Genomic DNA, 19,412 nt, shown 5'->3' with positions numbered 1-19,412 from the left:
CTCCTTTTCCCTTATTTGTGTTTCTTGTTCCATTTTATATAACTTAAAGTGGAGTGTTTTATGTATGAACGACACCATGCCCATTTAGATGATTCTGCAATAGTTTACAAAAATCACAGTCATCAGTTGATGATTTGTCATTGATCAGTATATTAGAAAATGTTTTTTTGTACTCTGACTTGGTCATTTTCCAGTGGGCAGTTTGGATTTGACCCCTACTTCTTTTATTTAAGTCAGAAGTAAACTGGCATTGATCCTGGATGAATCCTGACGAGAGACTGTCAAATTCCCACTACATCTGATTTTTTAAAAGAATATTGCCATCTGTCTTCATTTTATTGCCTTGTAATTGATTGTTGTTCCTTATTGCTGATCATGAAATGGTCTGTGAGAGTGATCAGGGGCCAACTAAATTCTATGACAGTTGGTTAGGCAAGATGGCAACTGTCTAAGTGATGGACAGTCATTGATTGAAATCCCCACTTGTCCCCATGAGTATGACAGTCACTCTGGGGAGTTAGGAATAGGGTTTCAGTTCCAGTATGATCTGGGACTGATGCTTTGAACTGCTTTGAAAGCAGGATGAAATTCACTGTTGCTGGTAAAAATGGTTCTTTCAACAAGCTCCATCTTAAAAATGCTTTTTCTTTAAATGCAAAAACCCACACTGTGATTGGCTGAACAGAAGTATGCTCTGTGACTGGCATAGACAAGTTAGAACACTGTCAGAGGAATAGCTTTTTCTGGTAGAGGTTCACCTGACCATCAGTGGAATAGCCACTATACTTGTACCTGTTGTAAGCTCTTAATTGTAATGCTTGACCAGTGCATCAGGCCTATTTGTAGGTCAGGCTTATGCTTCCCCCATACCCTCCTCTCTGTAATTTATATTTTCGTTTTAAGCAGACATGGTGATGTGTGGATCAGTTTACATAAGCTCGATGCCTCATTGAAATTGAAATTTTTGAACAGATGCAACAGTGTGTGGTTGTAAAATTCTCATCAGCTATAATCCCCAAGTCTTTCTGTTTCAGTTGATTTTAAACTACGGGCTTGCCCTTATACTCATCATTTGCCATATGCACACAGCATCAATGACAAGAAATGTGTTAACACAAATTAGCTTTTATTTGAAACAGGCATAGTCTCTTAGTTTTGAATACTTATGCTACACAGAATATGCAGACAATACAGAAAAAACACATGGTTGCCTTGAATGTAAACCAGTTACAAAGATATATTCATATATCTTAAGTTTAACTTTAAGTCTTGCATATTATGCCTATGGTCTATTTTGTGTTGCTATGGCATCCAGAAAGTGAGAAACTGTCTCACACAACATCCCACAGTTTTCCAGTGCGTATGTTTGTGTGTGTGTGTGTGTGTGTGTGTGTGTGTGTGTGTGTGTGTGTGTGTGTGTGTGTGTGTGTGTGTGTATCTAAGAGACAGAGACAGAGAGAGAGAAAAGAAAATACATCAGCTGGCTTTTGTCAAGAGCACATTCATTAAAAATGTTTTCATTTAAAAGTTAAATATATAGAGAAATAATAGTTCACATAGTAGCAAAAGAAAGGGGGAGAGAGAGAGAGAGAGAGAGAGAGAGAGAGAGAGAGATTTCGTGTAACAGGGTAATGTTAAAGGTTATTACAGAGCCTTTGTCAGTTTTCTTTGTTGTTTGTTGTTACTTCTTGTACTCTTAATAATACTTTTTGTCTTGTCAACAGAATAAGATATGCAAACAATAACCGTGCACAATAACTGTGCAGGTGCCTACTGTGTGGAGGAGATGTCAGTCATGATGGCCTGCTGGAAAAGAAATGACTTCAACCAGCAGAAGTGCTCCCAGGAACTGGCATCCTTTTACAAGTGTGCTGCAACAGCAGAGGTTAGTCATTGATGCTGAAGTAGTTTGTGAGAGAAACCTCTGCTTCCAGACTTTGTCTGTGCACATACACTCATGCATGCATTGCTTGGGCTTTTGCTCACATTTAAACGCGCGCGCATACACACACGCACACACACACACACACACGTTGCTGCAGCAGAGGTTGGTCACTGAGGAGATATAGACAGCATGGTGGTGACAGAACACACAGGCATGTGCATGAGCATGAGCATACATGCACATAATCATTGATAATGTATTCTGGACATCAAAGATATTTTCAGTTCACACGTACGCACAAACGGGTGAAGGTATAGAGAGAACAGCAGGTGATTGAATGCAGATAATGTTCTACTTGTCTTTTATTGCTATGAAATAACAGTGAAAAGAAAACATTGCACAGACTTTACCAATAGAAAAACAAAAATAGGTTCATATTTCTTTGTAAGATAATGGTACACAGTTTAAAGCAAAAGATTCTAATGACAAAGAATGGGCACAGTACCAGTGTGTTAGATCATTGGACTTTCAATCTTAGTGTCAGGTTAAATCTGGGTATGAGTTCCTGTTGTGTTAGGGATGGAAAATTTTTTTTTCCAACCTCCCAGGTCACTATATGTGCAGACCTGTTAGTGCCTTCATTCACTTCGTGTGTGTACGCAGAGGATGGAATACACAATTGAGTTGGTGTCCATGGGTAATAGAAACTGGAATATACCAAGCATGCACACCTCTGAAAATGGAGTACGACCTTTTAAATGGCAGGGTAAAAATGGCCTTACATTTAACTAAAAGCCTGCTTGCACATCTGTATGGGTGAATGTAGGAATCAGAAATTATGAACACTGAAGAAGATGATGACAATATCTCTAACAGTCTCCCGTTTTTACCTTGATTTCTTTTCTGTTTTCTTTCTCATTATTTGGAAAAAATTTTTCCTGCTACCTTGCAGAATCATCTGCTGTCAATGACAATCTGAATCACATACAAAGCAAAAATAAACAATGTCTTTTCTAGTCTCTTGTGCCCTTTTTTTTTTCCTTTCTTCCTTCATTCTAAACTGTGATGCAGAATATTGAAAATTATAAGAAACAACCCATAGTTATCTTTCGCGTGAGAGTGTCTCACTTTCTGTCGGAATTTTCTTCTTTACTTCTTCTGACATCATGGTGATGATGTATAATAGTTTTAATACAAAAATATATTACAGATTAAAAAAAAAAAAAAAATTCTTCCTTTTTTCCTTTACATTTTTTTCTCTCTTTCTCAGTCTTATGCAGGTGTGCTAGTCACAGAGAAAAGACTCTTGTTTTTGGATTGTTCCCAGTAATGATAGTGAACATGCTGTGCAGTGAACCTGCATGGTACTAATGTTTTTTTAAGTCCAGTCAACAATAGATTTTTCAACCTACTAGGTTTTGATTTTTATCACTTCTGTATATTTATTTTATTTTGTTTAGTTTTGTTGCAAAGAAAAAAAGAGTTAATAAACTACTAATGCTTGAATTGTTGATCATGCCGGAAAATTAAATGCATGTCATGTCATTATATACATTTCAGTGCACAGGTTTTGACTGGTATCAGTATTCAACATTTTGTATGCAGTATATTTCTTAGTTAATACCTGTTAAAAAGCATAGCTTACAAATTTTGGCTGGCAATGATATTTGTCTTTTTATATTTTACACTCAGTTACAGATCAAGGGAAGTAACAATACTGAATAACAGTGGAAGTGTGGACTGTCATATTGATGAGTTACTGTTCTTAAGCATCTTGGGTCATGACAGATTCTTGATGCAGATATGTTGATAACAATGTATCACTAGTCTTATGTGTGTGTGTGTGTATGTGCTCAAGCATGTGCACATGTGTATGTGTATATGTGCATGTGTGTTAGGGCATGTTTGCATGCACATGTGTCTATGCATGTGAATATGTATATATTGTATGCTTATGTATGTTAGGGCATATGTGCATGTCCATGTTTGTGTACATAACGGGTGTTTATATATATATATATATATATATATGCATGCATGTGTGAGTGTGCATGTGCATGTGTACTTGCATTTGAACATGTGTGTGTGTGTGTGTGTGTGTGTGTCCCATTCTTTCAGCTCTGACGATGGAAACACACACTGTCATCCCTTGTTGATAAAATGATATAATTCGTCTGCTCAAAGGCTCCTCTTTTTTCCCTCACTGAAATTAGAGTTCAGAAGAACAAGGAAGAATGTGTCGGTATCTGTCAAGGACTATTTCTTACTGGTTATTTCAAAGTAAAATGCTCCATCTCAGGACCATTTCTGTCCGTGTTACCGCTGCTCAGGAACTGTCAACAAAAAAAAAAAAAAAGAAAAAAAAAAAAAAGAAAAAAAAGAAAAAAAGAGATTATATTTGTCATTCTGTGAATGCTGGAAATACCTTCATTCAAGACGTGTTTAATACTTCTGTGAAATTTTCAAGGAGAGATATAGAAAGAGTGTTGCTGTATTTATCATGGAATTAGGTGTACTTAGAAATAGGTGAGCTTGCTTCGGGGATTAAAGTCTTTTCAAACACCACCAGGTGTGCTTGTGTCAGCTACTGAAATCCAAACATTGAGAGATCTGTCAATGCACGACATGAATGAAAAATAGTTTGATTCTGTTACCTTACATTGAATAAAAGTGTTGTTTATTATGTCACTGAAGGAAGGAATATGACATGGACTATTCGTAGACAATTAAGAGAAATTTAAGTTTTTATGAAAATATAGGCAAGGAATGCATGCATGCGCACCTCACACACAATGATATACATGCAAATAAACATACTGATTATTAGGATTGGATTAGTGATGTGGAGAACTATTTTATATCACATAATGGAAAGAATACAGGACAATATTTACACAGTGACCTTATCAAGAGAGAGTTTGTTCCTGTACTTTCTAGAATATGTTTAAAAAAAGCAAATTTGATGGAAGGAAAAGTAACTTTGCTTGTGTGTGTGTGTGTGTGTGTGTGTGTGTGTGTGCGTGCCCGCGCGCATGCGCATGCATGAATTTATTGGCAGGCAGATCATCATTGAAAATTCAGTGTAAACATACTTGGAAGGTCTTTGCGTGCATGCAGGTGGGATGTGTAAAAGTTGTGCTTGTGACGGGCTTGTACTGTTAAAACATAATTTTATCATTTTACTCTTTTGTGCTTTTCTTGTTTAGCTTCTTTGGACTGCCACCCAGACATACTGTATAACCTTGGTGGTGCATGAATTTCAAAGCACACAGATAGAAAAGTAATTGAATTCATTTCAAACTGAATGTGAGTGCACTGGGGGGGACATGTAATATGACAATTTGTTTGAATGGAGAGAAAGAGAAGGGTGCAGAGAACACAGTCTGTGTATAGGGGCAGACTGAAGGTGTGTAAGGAAGGGCTAGGAAAAGTTGGCTTAAACATATGTAGCTGTTAGTGCTGTATTCCTCATTGAAGAAACACCTGTATTCTAAGATTTTTTCAGTGTTTGCACAGGTGAGCTTGAAAACTGAATGTATTTGAAGAAAGAAAGGGATAAGGAAAATGTCCTTTTACATTTATGTTTTTTTAAAATATGCATGTACTCATACACTCACATGCAGTTTTGCTTACTACACAGATAAAGCGGCATGCGTACACACACATACCAGTCTCACTGAAACTTTAACATAGTTTTGAACAGTTGTTCTTTTTCCTTTCAAAAGGAAAAGAGAAAAAACGAGAACTAAAGGAAATAATTAACAAAGTGAAATCTTGAAACAAAACAAAAAATATTTAAGATTTCATTTCCATTTTTAAAAGCAAGTTTGAAATTTTTTTTTTTACATTATCAGTTTCCATTTATTTATTTGAAACAGTTGTTTGTTTCTATTCATCTTTATGCTAGTATTTATTTGAATGACCACGGTCCATTTTGGGATTTGGTGTAAACTAAAACTGAAAATTTAATAAGATTAATGAAATAAATGAAACGTACCAGTTTTAATTTATGTGGATCCCAGTTTCAGGTAGAGCCCTCTGCAGGTGTATCGTTTTTGTTCATTTGCCTCATTGAAATAATTATACCTTTAATATGCCATATGTGTCTTGTTTTGTAAATGTTCCATTAGACATATTTGAAAAGTTTTGCTGCATATTCGGTGTTATATATACATATTTTTCTTTTTAACCTAAAAACTGGAAGGAGTTCCATTGTTATGTATCACATTTTGCTATGTATCCAGATTAACAAGAACAGAAGCAGCATGCCTGTATGTTAATGTTGTGTCATTGATCATCTTCATAGAGTACTGAAAGCTTATTGTTTTTGTTTTGTGTAATTTGACCAAAACCTTGTATGACTCGTTTTTTTAATTGCACACATGATTAATAAATTATGTGGGTGATTGTTCACAAGAGGGTAGTTTAGGATGGAGCTATTGATTTGATCTTGGAATGTTTATGATATTGATAATAATAATAGTAATCATGAGCTTACGTGCTTTTTGTTGTTGTTGTTGGTTTACCTCGTGGTCATGCCATGAATTGAACCAGCACATATACTTACTTCAACCCCTGTACTTACACTCAATGAACATGAGAGCAAGCACACTGAACACAATACAATGTACACTGGTAACATGGAAAGACGTGTGGTTCAACCACTGTGGTTCTGTCTGTTTTTATTTCCCGTGTGTGTGGCCTGAACTGTACCACACAAGTGTGAGACAGAACTGGAGCACCAAAACAGGATTGAAATGTCATACGCTTGAAATGAAAAATACTTGAGATGAAAGATGAACATGTCAGGTAGAATTCCATTGCAAGACCTCTCACTTTGTTGATAGATCTCACGGCTGATCTGCCTTATAAATGAAATTAGCATTTGTGTGTGTGTGTGTGTGTGTGTGTGTGTGTGTGTGTGTGTGTGTGTGTGTGTGTGTGATTTTGCTACATGCGATAGTGTTGCCTCCTGTATCTGTGGCATGTGTGTGTGTGTGTGTGTGTGTGTATGTGTGTGTGTGTGTGTTGTTGTTGTTGTTTGTTTTTTTGTATGTGTGTATGTGTGTGCATGTGTGTGTGTGTGTGTGTGTGTGTGTGTGTACATGTGTGTGTGTGTGTGTGTGTGTGTGTGTGTTAGTGTGTGCATGACATACCACAGGTATTTCTACACAGCTTTTTGTTTTATTTTTCCTTATCTGTTTTGCTTGTGAGTTTCTGTTTGTTTGTGTATTTGACATACCACAGATCTTGCTTCACTTGAAGCTTTGTGTGTTCTGTCCCTGTCTGTTGTGTTTGTGTTTGCACACATGTATGTGTTTGACATGCAGCTGACGTGGCAGCGCTGCACTATTCGTGGTGTTGCAGGCAGGGCAGAGGGCAGCACGGGAAGCGGCCAAGCAGGGAAAGAGCGTGGTCAGCAGCGGACGCTACCCGTCCTCGCAGGTCAACAAGATGTTGAAGCGCTTTCCGCAGCCGCCACTTACCATCAACCTCAAGTAGGTGTGACACACTTTTCACAATGTGGGAGGGAAGGAGGGGCCGGGAGAGGTGTGGGGGTGGGGGGGGGGAGGGGGGGTATCAGATGTGCCAGTGGTAATTTGCATTTTGGTTATTTGCTGGTTTAATCTGTTTATTTCTCTTACTGACGTCATTTAACCGTCTTTCGATTAATAGGTGGATACTTCTTTTTAGAATGTTTCTGGTGTGTGTTTTTTTCTCACTAATTTTGATAACATTGTATGCCAGTACCCATCTGTCTACTGGCCTTTCTATCTGTGTGTTGGTTTTGATCTTCCAGCCACTACAATATCTTTAGTGAATACAGAAAATAATGAAAATCACAGCTATCTCTATGTTCAGGTTTATATGAACACCTCATGATAACACATGCATGCTTCATTTATTTATGAGATTTATGTAACACAAAAAAGGGGGGGGGGGGAAAGTTCAGTTGAGTCCAAAAACATGTCTGACTGTTAAACAGTGGTGCTGCTGCTACTGAAAAACTATTTTTGCTGGTAGACAGGTCTGTACTGTTCGTGTAGCCATTTGTTTGTGTCAGCTGATTTCAGTTTTGTCATAAATATCAAATTTGTTTATTATTTTTAAAGGAGAAGAATCAAGACACTGACGCAGATAAAAGATTATATATATATATATTATATTTTTATTTTTTTTTACACTCACTCACAAGAGTCATGTGCAAGAATGTGCTCACATGCACACACACACACACACACACACACACACACACACACACACACACACACACACACACATTCTGTACATATTCAGGCATATGTACACATGCATTAATGAATGCATACACCCACACTGCCTCTGTTGCTGTCTAGCTTTTTGTTTTACACATATATTTGTTTTACACATATCAACTCATTGATGCACAGTATTAACATGTACACAACAAAAGCACAGATACAACTTTGTGCACACATGCACAAAGCAGGCCCACACCTCTTCACTCAATTTGATTTTTTTTTTTAAAGTACTACAAGAAGACAAATGGTCAGGGGTGAAGAGGAAAAGGAATCTCAGTCGTTTTTTTGACTGCAGCAGACAGAAAAGTCAGACCCCAACTGCACTGCAGCACAAATTAGCACAATACACTACACATTTATGATATATGCAGAGAACGTGGCCACACCAGCTTATTAAGAGGTGTAGGAATTATATATGTTCCTCTCCAATGACCCCACGCTGAGTTTTGAATTGCAGCTCCAACTGTTGCGCTCTTTGTTGCATGAAAGGGGGTGGGTTGGAGGAGTGGCCCTGAAAGTGATACCCCCTAAAAAGGGGAGCTGAGAGGGAAAGGGAGGGGGGTGGGGGGGGAGAGGAGGAAGAGGGGGATATGGGTGATGGCTGTAGTGTTCAGGAGGAGGAGGGGGGTGAATCAGGCATGCAAAACTCGATGGGGGATCTTTCTGAGCTTTCACAGGTGAAAAATTTGTGGCCGTACGGCTTAGACTTTTGATGTGGTATGTGTTGGTCATTTGGTCATAAAAATAGTCATAAATGTGAGACCTGTCGTGGGTAATGTGAGGATGACACTACTTTGGTCACTGACAGCATCAAGCTTTCATTTCAGGCTTGAAGCACATATGTAATTCATGTACTCAAGTAAACATTTACAGGTATCAGTGATCATGTATGCGCAAACACGCACACACACATATACATTTGTGTGTGCCTGCAGACACCTAGGACCATGCAAAAGCGAACACATTCACGTGCTCCACTGTGAATAAGAAAAAAAAAAATCCATATCCTGTATGTATCCGGTACATTACCATTCCACCACTCCCAACCTTGCAGCATTCATGGACTCTGAACAAGCTTCTTCATTCACTCCTTTTTCTTTTCTTTTTGGTTGTTGATTTCTTAATGTAACTAAGTTTGAATAAAGAATGAAAAAAAAAAGGTCAGTGGAGTGTAAAGACACAGAATATAGAACCGAGACTTAAAAGGCATGTCAACAACATGTTACCGCTGTACTAGTTTGTTAATGGGTGTACGGATCGTCCCTCTCCCATCAAATTACCCCATGCTGGTCTTCAATTCACAGCTGAGAATGCTGTGTCGTCCTTTGTTATGTGAAAGGGGATGGTGCTGGAGGAAAATGATCACTGGATGGGGAGAAAAATCGTGCAGGGGCTTAGGGTGGTATAAGCACATGTGAGAGGGTGGCCCTATATCGGGGATCAGAGAGGGGTAGGTGGGCGGAACATATGTGCTTGCCCCAACACATAAGCATACATGTACATGCCCCTTCCCCTTCCTCCACACATGCATGTGTGTAAAAATTTACCTATGTGCATGCACACACAAATCTGGGCAAAAAAAGAGTGTTAAACGATCTGGTGGGTTAGGCAATTTTCAGTTATGTTGTTTGTAGCCTTCAGTGAGTAAAATCAAGTGGTGTTCAATTCAGTATATGCTACACCACATCTGCTAAGTGCATTTACACAATGGAAAAAAATATGTAATGTGATTTTGTTTTCTGTTTGCAGGTGATGTGCACCATGACAGTGGCAAAAAGTAATTGCGTGTGTGGTGTACCATTGTTCTCCATTTTCATACAAAATTTGCCTGTGGATGTGTGTACCTGGATGGAAAGTATGTGATGTGTGACTGCACAGCAGATCTTTAAGCATAGCAGAAACTTATGCGCATTGAAATTTCACATGGTCAAAGAAATGAATTAAAAAAAAAAGGAAGAATTTCTGATGAGGTGTACGCCTGTGTTTGTCAAGTGAAGAAAGTAAATTTGAAGAGACGCTGTGTTCAAACACCTGTGTGCATGTGTACAGTGACACACATCCATGCACACTCACACACACATGCACACATACAAACACACACATTTGCTAATTCACACACATACATGTGAGCACACACATACACAATATCCGTGGTATTATTTACTCCCAGCAGGAATCAGATTCTCCAAGTATCAGTGAATCAAGCCTTCCTCAAATACCCAGCATATTCTGTTCTGATTGTTTGTCATCCTGTTTACAGAAAAAAAAGAAAAGAAAAAAAAAAGAACTGCAAACAAAACTGAACTGAAAGCATTATGGCAGGAAGATAGGTGCAAGAACCTTGTGGCTGGAACATTAGATTCTCAATCTGAGGGTACTGGGTTCAACTGGCACACTTAATGGGTTAAGCCTTTCAGTGTCAAGCCTATTTTATGCTTAGTGACAACTATTTGCTGAAGGATGTTTGGTCACTGAGGGTTATTAAAAAGTAATTACAGAATGCAAACTACTGAAAGAAAGTATATATATATATATATATATATATATAAACTATACTTTTATGAAAGGAAAGTGAACACACTGTTCAGTTATGACAAATTCACACAAATTTGATAATGACATGGGTGGAGACTGTCATCCGGGGGCACTTTTTTGCACACTGGAAGGTGACAGAAATTTCTGTCCTGAGGCACTTGAGAGGTTAAACCTGGAGACAGGTTTGTTTCGTCTACTTGATCAACACGCATGCAGACCTGTTATTGGTAACATCTCCTTCATATGTACACACATGCTGAAGAGCAAGTATACATGATATTTTAATCCATGTCACTGTCAGCATTCAGCAGGATATAGAAACATGAACATACTCAGCATGCACATCCCAGCGAACAAAGTATGGCTACACAAAAGATGCAGGCTAGTAGATATGAATTAATGTGGGAGCTGCACCTTTTGAATGCAAAAGGATTATGATAGGAAGAATAGAATGCTGCACTGCAGCCACAATCGGAACCACAATCATGTTCACTGACTTCATAATGAGCACTTGCCTTGGACATACTATTGCCATCTTTGCTCTCCTCATGCAGAAACCCATAGGTTTAATTTTCTGTTTGTTCCCAAGTTTGTGGTCAATCTCAACCAAGATCATCATAAAAACAACAATTGTATTGCATTACTTTTTTTCACGACAGATACCTCTATGAAATTCAGGCTGCTCTGGGATGGTGTGTCACCACAGTACAGTGCCACTTTTTTTCTTTTTTTTTCTACATGTAAGTGTATTTGTTTCACTATCAGGGTGAACGTTTCTTCAGAATTTTGCCAGCGACAACGCTTTTGTTTCCGTGGGTTCTTTTATGTGCGCTAAGCCAGTGCATGCTGCACACAGACCTCAGTTTATCTTCTCATCCGATCAACTGGCGTCCAGACCTCACTCAAGGTCTCGCATTCAGCAGAAAATTTGCCAAGGTTATTAAACAAGGAGAAAAGCGGCCTTCAGCAAGAGAACAAAACAAAATGGAAAAAAAGAACGAAAAAAGGACAGATGAAGGGTAAGCGTTAATCTCAACCATGTCGACAGGTGAAGAAACAAATCATTGGAGTTTTGTAGTTCTCTGGTCGAAGAAAGTATTTGTGTTCGATAGTGTTGAGTTGAACTACCTGTTGGCCTTAAAGTCATGTTTCGTGTGTGTTTTTGTTTCGGGCGGGGTCCTATGGTAGTGTTTGTCTCTATTGTCAGGGCGGTGATCGGGTGCATTGTGAGATGGTTCGTCACAGAAGTCAAGCTGTGAATGAGGCGGTAGTCTGTCGGATATCGTTGTCACGGTGGGTGTCGGTTGTTAGCAAGGCGTTGGCTGTGTGCGCTGTGAGAAGGCTGTTTTTCGCTGCGAAGGTCGGGCTGTTTATCGTCTGTGGTCTGTCGGCTATGGCCGTCTTCAGGACGTATTTTTTGTGTTCATTTCTGCAGCGTTCGACTGCATCGGGTGCGGATAAGTTATTGTCCCTGAGAAGTATTCCATTCCCCCTTCCGGCACCTTTTGTGGCTTTATCCTGCATATTCTATTCTCTTTCTTCTTGCGCACACACACAGAAACACGGTGACACATATACACATAGATCCTGCCTGCGTTCAAGTTTCCTCAAGTTAGTGTCACGTACACATTTGGTACTTTTCTCATGATAACTGTTCATGAATTTTTGCTGATATCTTGTGCATTGAAACTGACAAAGAAACACCCCCAACGTGCTACCTTACAATAAACCGGCCTCGTAATATAAATTCTGAAGTTAAGATTTGTTGTAAAACAAACAAACAAAACAAACATGTAAGTTACAGAGAAGAAAAGTGATCTGCAAGTCTGTTCCAGTAATTTACATCAGCGTTCAGCTTCAGTTCTGGGTGTGTTTTTTGTTTGTTTGTTTTCAGCCACCTATGTTTATTTCAATGCTACATAAGGACTTGAAGAATGTGTTTATGTCAGCAGGGATTGCTTGTCAGGTGTTGGTCACTAATTTAAGTCAATCAGTCTGGGCATGTATTGGAACAAGAACCTCTGCTAATTTTAAAGAATGAATCCTCGGCTCTTGGCTCGACAGTTCTTTCCAGTCTTCCGCCGTTCCCTCAGGGTCACTGTGTGTGTGTGTGTGTGTGTGTGTTCTTTCCCTCTCTGTCAACCCTTCTTTCTTCTGTGAATGTTTGTGTGCATGCGCGCGCGCATTAGTGATCAGTTATGCGCGTGTTTACGCGCGTATGACATCAACGAAAGTCCCAGCGTTCATTCACGCCTTTCACGTCAGACTTTGTCTAGCCATGGTGGTGTTGACCTTAACTGCAAAAACGGTTTACCGAGCACGTTCAGCTCGTCCAATTAGAGCTGTGTCGTCTCCGGCCCTCCTCGCGCCTTTAACTGCCTGCCTTTACCCGAGAAGCAAGAACATTTCAGGGCAAAATAGTAAGTCAACATTCAGCCAAGGAACGAGACTGTGCAAAGCACTTCACAAAACGGTGTTGCACGGACTGGGAGCATCTGAGAGGCATAAAAAGCCAACGTGGTAATTGCGTCGGAGCGCTGGGCCGCGGCTTTGGACTTGATTGACCGGTAACACGACTCATAGGCAAGTGCCGGCGGCAACCTCAGCGGGATTGAAGTCGATGTGTGAGGTTCTTTTTCCGTGACGGCATGCACGTGGACTGGGGATCAGCGTGGGCAAGTAATAGCTTGTAATATTTTTTTTTCAGTTCTATTTTTGGTTTGAGCAATACAGGACGTGTTGCCACGGGGACACTGGCTTGATTGCACCTGCTGACCTCCCGATCGTTCTGAGACGTTCGTGATGATGGAGTCCCACGTCTCAGGAAAAATTAAACAGTAGACATTTCACTCTCAGTGTGAGATGTTTTCCTTTATAAACAAAAATGTAGGAAACAAAATTTTAGTGTTGTTATCGGGGTTTTAAAGTCATACCATGCATATATCATATTCATGAAAACTATAGTGACTGTTTTTTTTTATGCCGATTCTGAAGCGGATGACAGATCCTACAATCGACTGCTATGTAGTCTGGACCAGTGGACACGTACTTCGGATTTTCCCACGAAAAAAGTCCCAGAGGCAAACAATCACGTCTGTCAACAACCGGGTGTCATAAAATTCCAACAGCTCGACTGCAATCCAATTTCTCCACAACTGTCATAAGATTCAAACTATTCCGCGGTCATCGACATGCTCGACCAGCACCGGACACAGGCTAACACTGGCAACAAGAACCACCAAACACGCTAAACGGCTTTTATGGTTCAGTCTATCAGAAGGGCCCAGTTTACTGCTTTGAAAGTTCAATTACTTGAGCGCCGAGCTCGCATTCAGGTCGTCAATTTCAAACCCCAGTGTTACTTTGAGCCCCAGGCGCCCTAAACAAAACCTTTCCATTACTCGCTGCCCACCTCAACCTCTTGTCGTAGTTTCCCCACAACCGTCATAGACTTCAACAGTTCCGCGTTCACTGATCGGTAGGCTCCGCCTACTAACACCGGAGGCTAACACTGGCAGCAAGAACTTGCAAATTCACTGAACATGCTAAACGGCCTTTATGGTTCAGTTTATTGACCTGCATTACTATCCCCAACCTTGTTTAGTGCCTCACGCCAATATACAGGGTGTGCCTGCAAAGCTCATGTGCTTGACCGCCGAGCTTCCATTCAGAAGGTTGTCAGTTTGAACTCCACTTCGAAAGTGAACCTCAGGCGTCCAACATAAAACCTGGCCATGACTTGCTGTCCATCTGAACGTCTTGTTGCTTCTGGTGGTATCAGTGTAGTGCTGGACAGGCCCCCATATAGGTCCGTGAACAAAACCCCAGTGGACAAAATTCCAGCGGACAGTATCCCAGAGAAGGAAATCTGAACGGACAAAATCCAAACTCATATGAAATGTGGACAAACCCCATCATGTCGCCGTCAGTGTCATGTAGGAGTGGAATGGGTGAGTGCTTTTTATTTGTCACACTTCTCAAGGCCTGACTAAGCGCGTTGGGTTACGCTGCTGGTCAGGCATCTGCTTGGCAGATGTAATGTAGCGTATATGGATTTGTCCGAACGCAGTGACGCCTCCTTGAGCTACTGAAACTGCAACTGTCACTAAACGATGGGACGAGGGGAAAAAAAAGAAAAAAAGATGTGAACACACACTTACTGTCAGTAAACAGTACATAGCACCCTTTAGTTTTTGTCAAAGATGTTTTTAACCGGGTGTGTAATTATGTTTGTTCCCATCTCTCCTACCGCGCCCTTCTGGTCACTCCTCGGGGAGTTACATTCGTGGGTCGTATATTCTGAGGTGGGTGTCGACGAAAAGCCGATAAAACAAACTTCTTCTCTCAACTTTGTGAAGAGTCATTTAGGCGCTGCATAGAACTATTCACCTGACTCTTCCAGGTCAGTTAGGTTTTGTGTCAATCACATTACCAAACACAATGTTTGGTTGGTTGACTGTAAATGGTTATGCATGTAAGTTTTTCATTTAAGTGTTTAAATTCAAGTTTTAAATGTCGGTAATTATAATATACAGCGCAATCGAGCATGTTTCACACGGAAAGGCGCTTCATAAATTAAATCATTAAATCATTATTATTAGTAGTTGTAGTAATAGTAGTAGTAATAGTAGTAGCAGAAGCCCTCGACATCCAGTGACAAAACGTGCTAGCAACCTTTCACTTCGTCAGCTGTCTTTTATTTTCCATTGAATCATATACCTTTTTTTTTTCTTTTATCAAATCGAGTTAGTCTCACTTGTCTAGACTGCTAATATTCCGTTGTGTTCAGCTTGTCATTCTCCATAAAGGACCACTGTGACTTTCAAGAAAAGCGATGAGTATGCCCCATTTTAAAATGAGATCGTTTTCCGCCAAACGATATCCTGAGCATAGCTACTTCGGCATGGCTGTGGGATTCTGTAGCGTTTATTTATAACACAAAAAATGTAATTAATGAAGCTGATCGATTATGACTTTTAAAGAAATATTTGTAGTATATGCCATACCATACATGTAACCACTCACTGACCACTTGACTTGTGCTTGCGTTTATTTGACCAGGAAATGCTCTGTTTTTTTTTTTGTTTTTTTTTTTCTCTTCCCAACGCAGGTGCCCTTGTTCTGTATAAATGTGTGTTAACAAAGCCACGCACGTTTACCGTTTATAAATACTTGCTTTAATCATATTTCCATGCATATATGACTGTAGTATTTTACCGCGTATGAATGACTGCAATGTTTTGCTATCTGTGAATGGCTGTAATATTCTGCCACGCATGAATGGCCGTGTCACGTGTGAATATCTGTAATTTGCCACGTGTGAATGGCTGTGATATTCCATGTTTGAATGGCTGTGTTAGCCTATTCTGCAAAGCATGAATGGCTATAATTTATGGCCAGCCACATGACTGTCACCTGCAGCATATAAATAGCTGCAATATTTTGCCACGTGTAAATGGTTGTGAATGGTTGTAATCACGGACTTCCGTGGGTTGTAATCGGCTGCAATGTATGGGTGGCTGTATGTGTAATATTCTACAAGTTAACATTGACTGTAATATTCTACCATGCATGGATGGCTGTAATATTTTGCGACGTACTAAGAATCGCTGTGGTATGATACCATACAGGTATACTAGTAACATCACGGCTTTTCTAACTTAACCTCTTGTTCTGTTTTCTTAGCTGTTTTGTCGTTGATCAACCGACAGGTGTCGATATGCATCAGTGGAAAATGATTTAGCTTTCAATGCGTCAATACCCTTTGTGTGCTGTATTCCATTATGCGTCGCATCTTGTACAGTGGTTTGACATCCCGAAGACGGCCTTCGTCGTCGACTGTGCAACAAACCTCAAAGTAACAGATGAATGGCAATCATCAATCCTGTATTTCCCCTTGAAGTTTACTGGCGTTAGACTTCACGGACCGTACATGTTATTTAAACTTCAAAAGTCGGGTTGTCTGCGGTGGATCATAAAACACATCAGTTTGTTTAAGCAAAGCGGCATCTGGGAACAGGAGCGGAGAACTCTCGCCTGTGTTGAAGAGACTCAAACCCACATAAAACCAATAATCTGTTACTCGCAGCATACAATTTTCCACCCACATGGTTCAACGAAAACTGGCTCACTGGTAAAATATGCAAAACAAACCAAGCAGGCTCGTGAAAAAAAAAGGCCCGTATCTTTTCTACATGAAAACAGCGCAAGAGGGGCCTTTCATTGATGTCAGAAGGCTGGCCTAATCCCTTGACGGGCAAAGAATAATGCCGGCAAGAGTGCGGCGAAGAGACTTTATCTGTTTTAAATAGGAGTCGTTAAGAGAAGAACGCCGAATCCCGGAGAAGCTCCCATCGACCTCCGCATTACCATACCCGGTGTGTGTTCCCATAGGGACACGACCGTGATATCTGTCGTTGGGGTGGATTTTCAGCTTCAAATGATTATGCGTGCGCGGTTGCATGCATGTGTGTGTGTACGTGTGTGTGTGTGTGTGTGTGTGTGTGTGTGTGTGGTGGGGGGTTGTTGTTTTTTATGTGGCTTGTGTTTGACATGTAATTGTAAAGTGCTTTGTGATACTCAAAAGCGCGACTGGTGAATATGTGTTATTGTCAGTAGTTGCAGCACTTTAAGTATTTGTAATAGTATCATCATTATTATCATCGTCATAGAAATCTTATCACCATCTGAGTCTTCAGGCCAGGAACACACACACACACACACACACACACACACACACACACACACACACACACACACACATTCGGGGTGGAATGGGAGAAAAATGGTGTGCCTGTGGTCGGTTCAAAGGCGGACACCCCGCGGACAGTGCGGCAAGTCATTTCCTGCCGTCAACAGTTCATTCAGTGGCGGTGGAAAAGAGTTCATAACTCATCACGACACAGACGCTTGCATTGAGGGAGGGAAGGTGCTTCTGTTTTCAATAGGCCCCAGCGAAACCCGGTGTCACGCAACAGGGTGTGTACCCTGTCATTTTGACACTGAGGACAAATCTGGAATAAAGGCTGATACTATGATTATCATACTTTATTGGTAGTATCCCCATAGTGCCCGTACGTTTCTATATCTAACGGAGTTGTGTCTTCCTGTGAAGCAATGAATAACTTCTAACGGTTTTTTTTCTTCCTATGAAGCAGTGGATAACTTTTAACGGTGTTGTCTTCCTATGAAGCAATAGATAACTTTTAACGGAGTTATATCTTCCTGTGAAGCAATAGATAACTTTTAACGGAGTTGTGTCTTCCTGTGAAGCAATGGATATCTTTTAACAGAGTTATGTCTATCTGTGAATCAGTGGATAACTTTTAACAGAGTTGTGTCTTACTATGAAGCTATAGATAACTTTTAACGGAGTTGTGTCTTCCTGTGAAGCAGTGAATAACTTCTGACGGAGTTGTGTCTTCCTGTGAAGCAGTGAATAACTTTTAACGGAGTTGTGTCTTCCTGCGAAGCAATAGATAAGTTTTAACAGAGTTGTGTCTTACTATGAAGCAGTAGATAACTTTTAACAGAGTTGTGTCTTCCTGTGAAGCAAGGGATAACTTTTAACAGAGTTGTGTCTTCCTGTGAAGCAATAGATAACTTTTAACGGAGTTGTGTCTTCCTGTGAAGCAGTGAATAACTTTTAACAGAGTTGTATCTTCCTATGAAGCAATAGATAACTTTTAACAGAGTTGTCTCTTCCTGCGAAGCAATAGATAACTTTTAACAGAGTTGTCTCTTCCTGTGAAGCAAGGGATAACTTTTAACGGAGTTGTGTCTTCCTGTGAAGCAGTGAATAACTTTTAATGGAGTTGTGTCTTCCTGTGAAGCAATAGATAACTTTTGACGGAGTTGTGTCTTCCTGTGAAGCAGTGAATAACTTTTAACGGAGTTGTGTCTTCCTGCGAAGCAATAGATAACCTTTGACGGAGTTGTGTCTTCCAGTGAAGCAATAGATAACTTTTGACGGAGTTGTGTCTTCCTGTGAAGTAAGGGATAACTTTGAACGGAGTTGTGTCTTCCTGCGAATCAATGGATAACTTTTAACGGAGTTGTGTCTTCCTGTGAAGCAATGGATAACTTTTAACGGAGTTGTGTCTTCCTGTGAAGCAGTGAATAACTTTTAACAGAGTTGTCTCTTCCTATGAAGCAATAGATAACTTTTAACAGAGTTGTCTCTTCCTGCGAAGCAATAGATAACTTTTAACAGAGTTGTGTCTTCCTGCGAAGCAATAGATAACTTTTAACAGAGTTGTCTCTTCCTGTGAAGCAAGGGATAACTTTTAACAGAGTTGTGTCTTCCTGTGAAGCAGTAGATAACTTTTAACAGAGTTGTGTCTCCCTGTGAAGCAATAGATAAATTCTGACGGAGTTGTGTCTCCCTGTGAAGCAATAGATAAATTCTGACGGAGTTGTGTCTCCCTGTGAAGCAGTAGATAACTTCTGACGGAGTTGTGTCTTCCTGTGAAGCAGTGAATAACTTTTAACAGAGTTGTGTCTTCCTGTGAAGCAGTGAATAACTTTTAACAGAGTTGTGTCTTCCTGTGAAGCAGTAGATAACTTTTAACGGAGTTGTGTCTTCCTGTGAAGCAGTGAATAACTTTTAACGGAGTTGTGTCTTCCTGTGAAGCAAGGGATAACTTTTAACGGAGTTGTGTCTTCCTGTGAAGAAGTGAATAACTTTTAACGGAGTTGTGTCTTCCTGCGAA

The 19,412-nt window shown here is 40.1% G+C and overlaps 1 protein-coding gene across 2 annotated transcripts in view; it reads left to right on the top strand.

Annotated features, from left to right (window-relative positions):
- LOC143291864 (small ribosomal subunit protein mS37-like) overlaps positions 1–10,129 on the top strand; it is a 10,633-nt gene extending 504 nt beyond the window's left edge. The window contains exons 2-4 of one of the 2 annotated variants that reach the window (XM_076601981.1): positions 1,767–1,885; positions 7,253–7,383; positions 9,916–10,129. In XM_076601981.1, the coding sequence (XP_076458096.1) occupies positions 1,767–1,885; positions 7,253–7,383; positions 9,916–9,919 (254 nt within the window). In that variant the 3' untranslated portion in view covers positions 9,920–10,129. Of the gene's footprint in view, positions 1–1,766; positions 1,886–7,252; positions 7,388–9,915 lie in introns of both variants that reach the window. The other variant, XM_076601982.1, reaches the window with a different exon arrangement.
- The last annotated feature ends 9,283 nt before the right edge of the window (positions 10,130–19,412 follow it).

This window comes from Babylonia areolata, chromosome 18, assembly GCF_041734735.1.
Source record: "Babylonia areolata isolate BAREFJ2019XMU chromosome 18, ASM4173473v1, whole genome shotgun sequence".
NCBI lineage: Eukaryota > Metazoa > Mollusca > Gastropoda > Neogastropoda > Buccinidae > Babylonia > Babylonia areolata.
The sequence above is the reverse complement of the archived record's forward strand: the minus strand, read 5'-3'. Positions and strand labels throughout refer to the sequence as shown.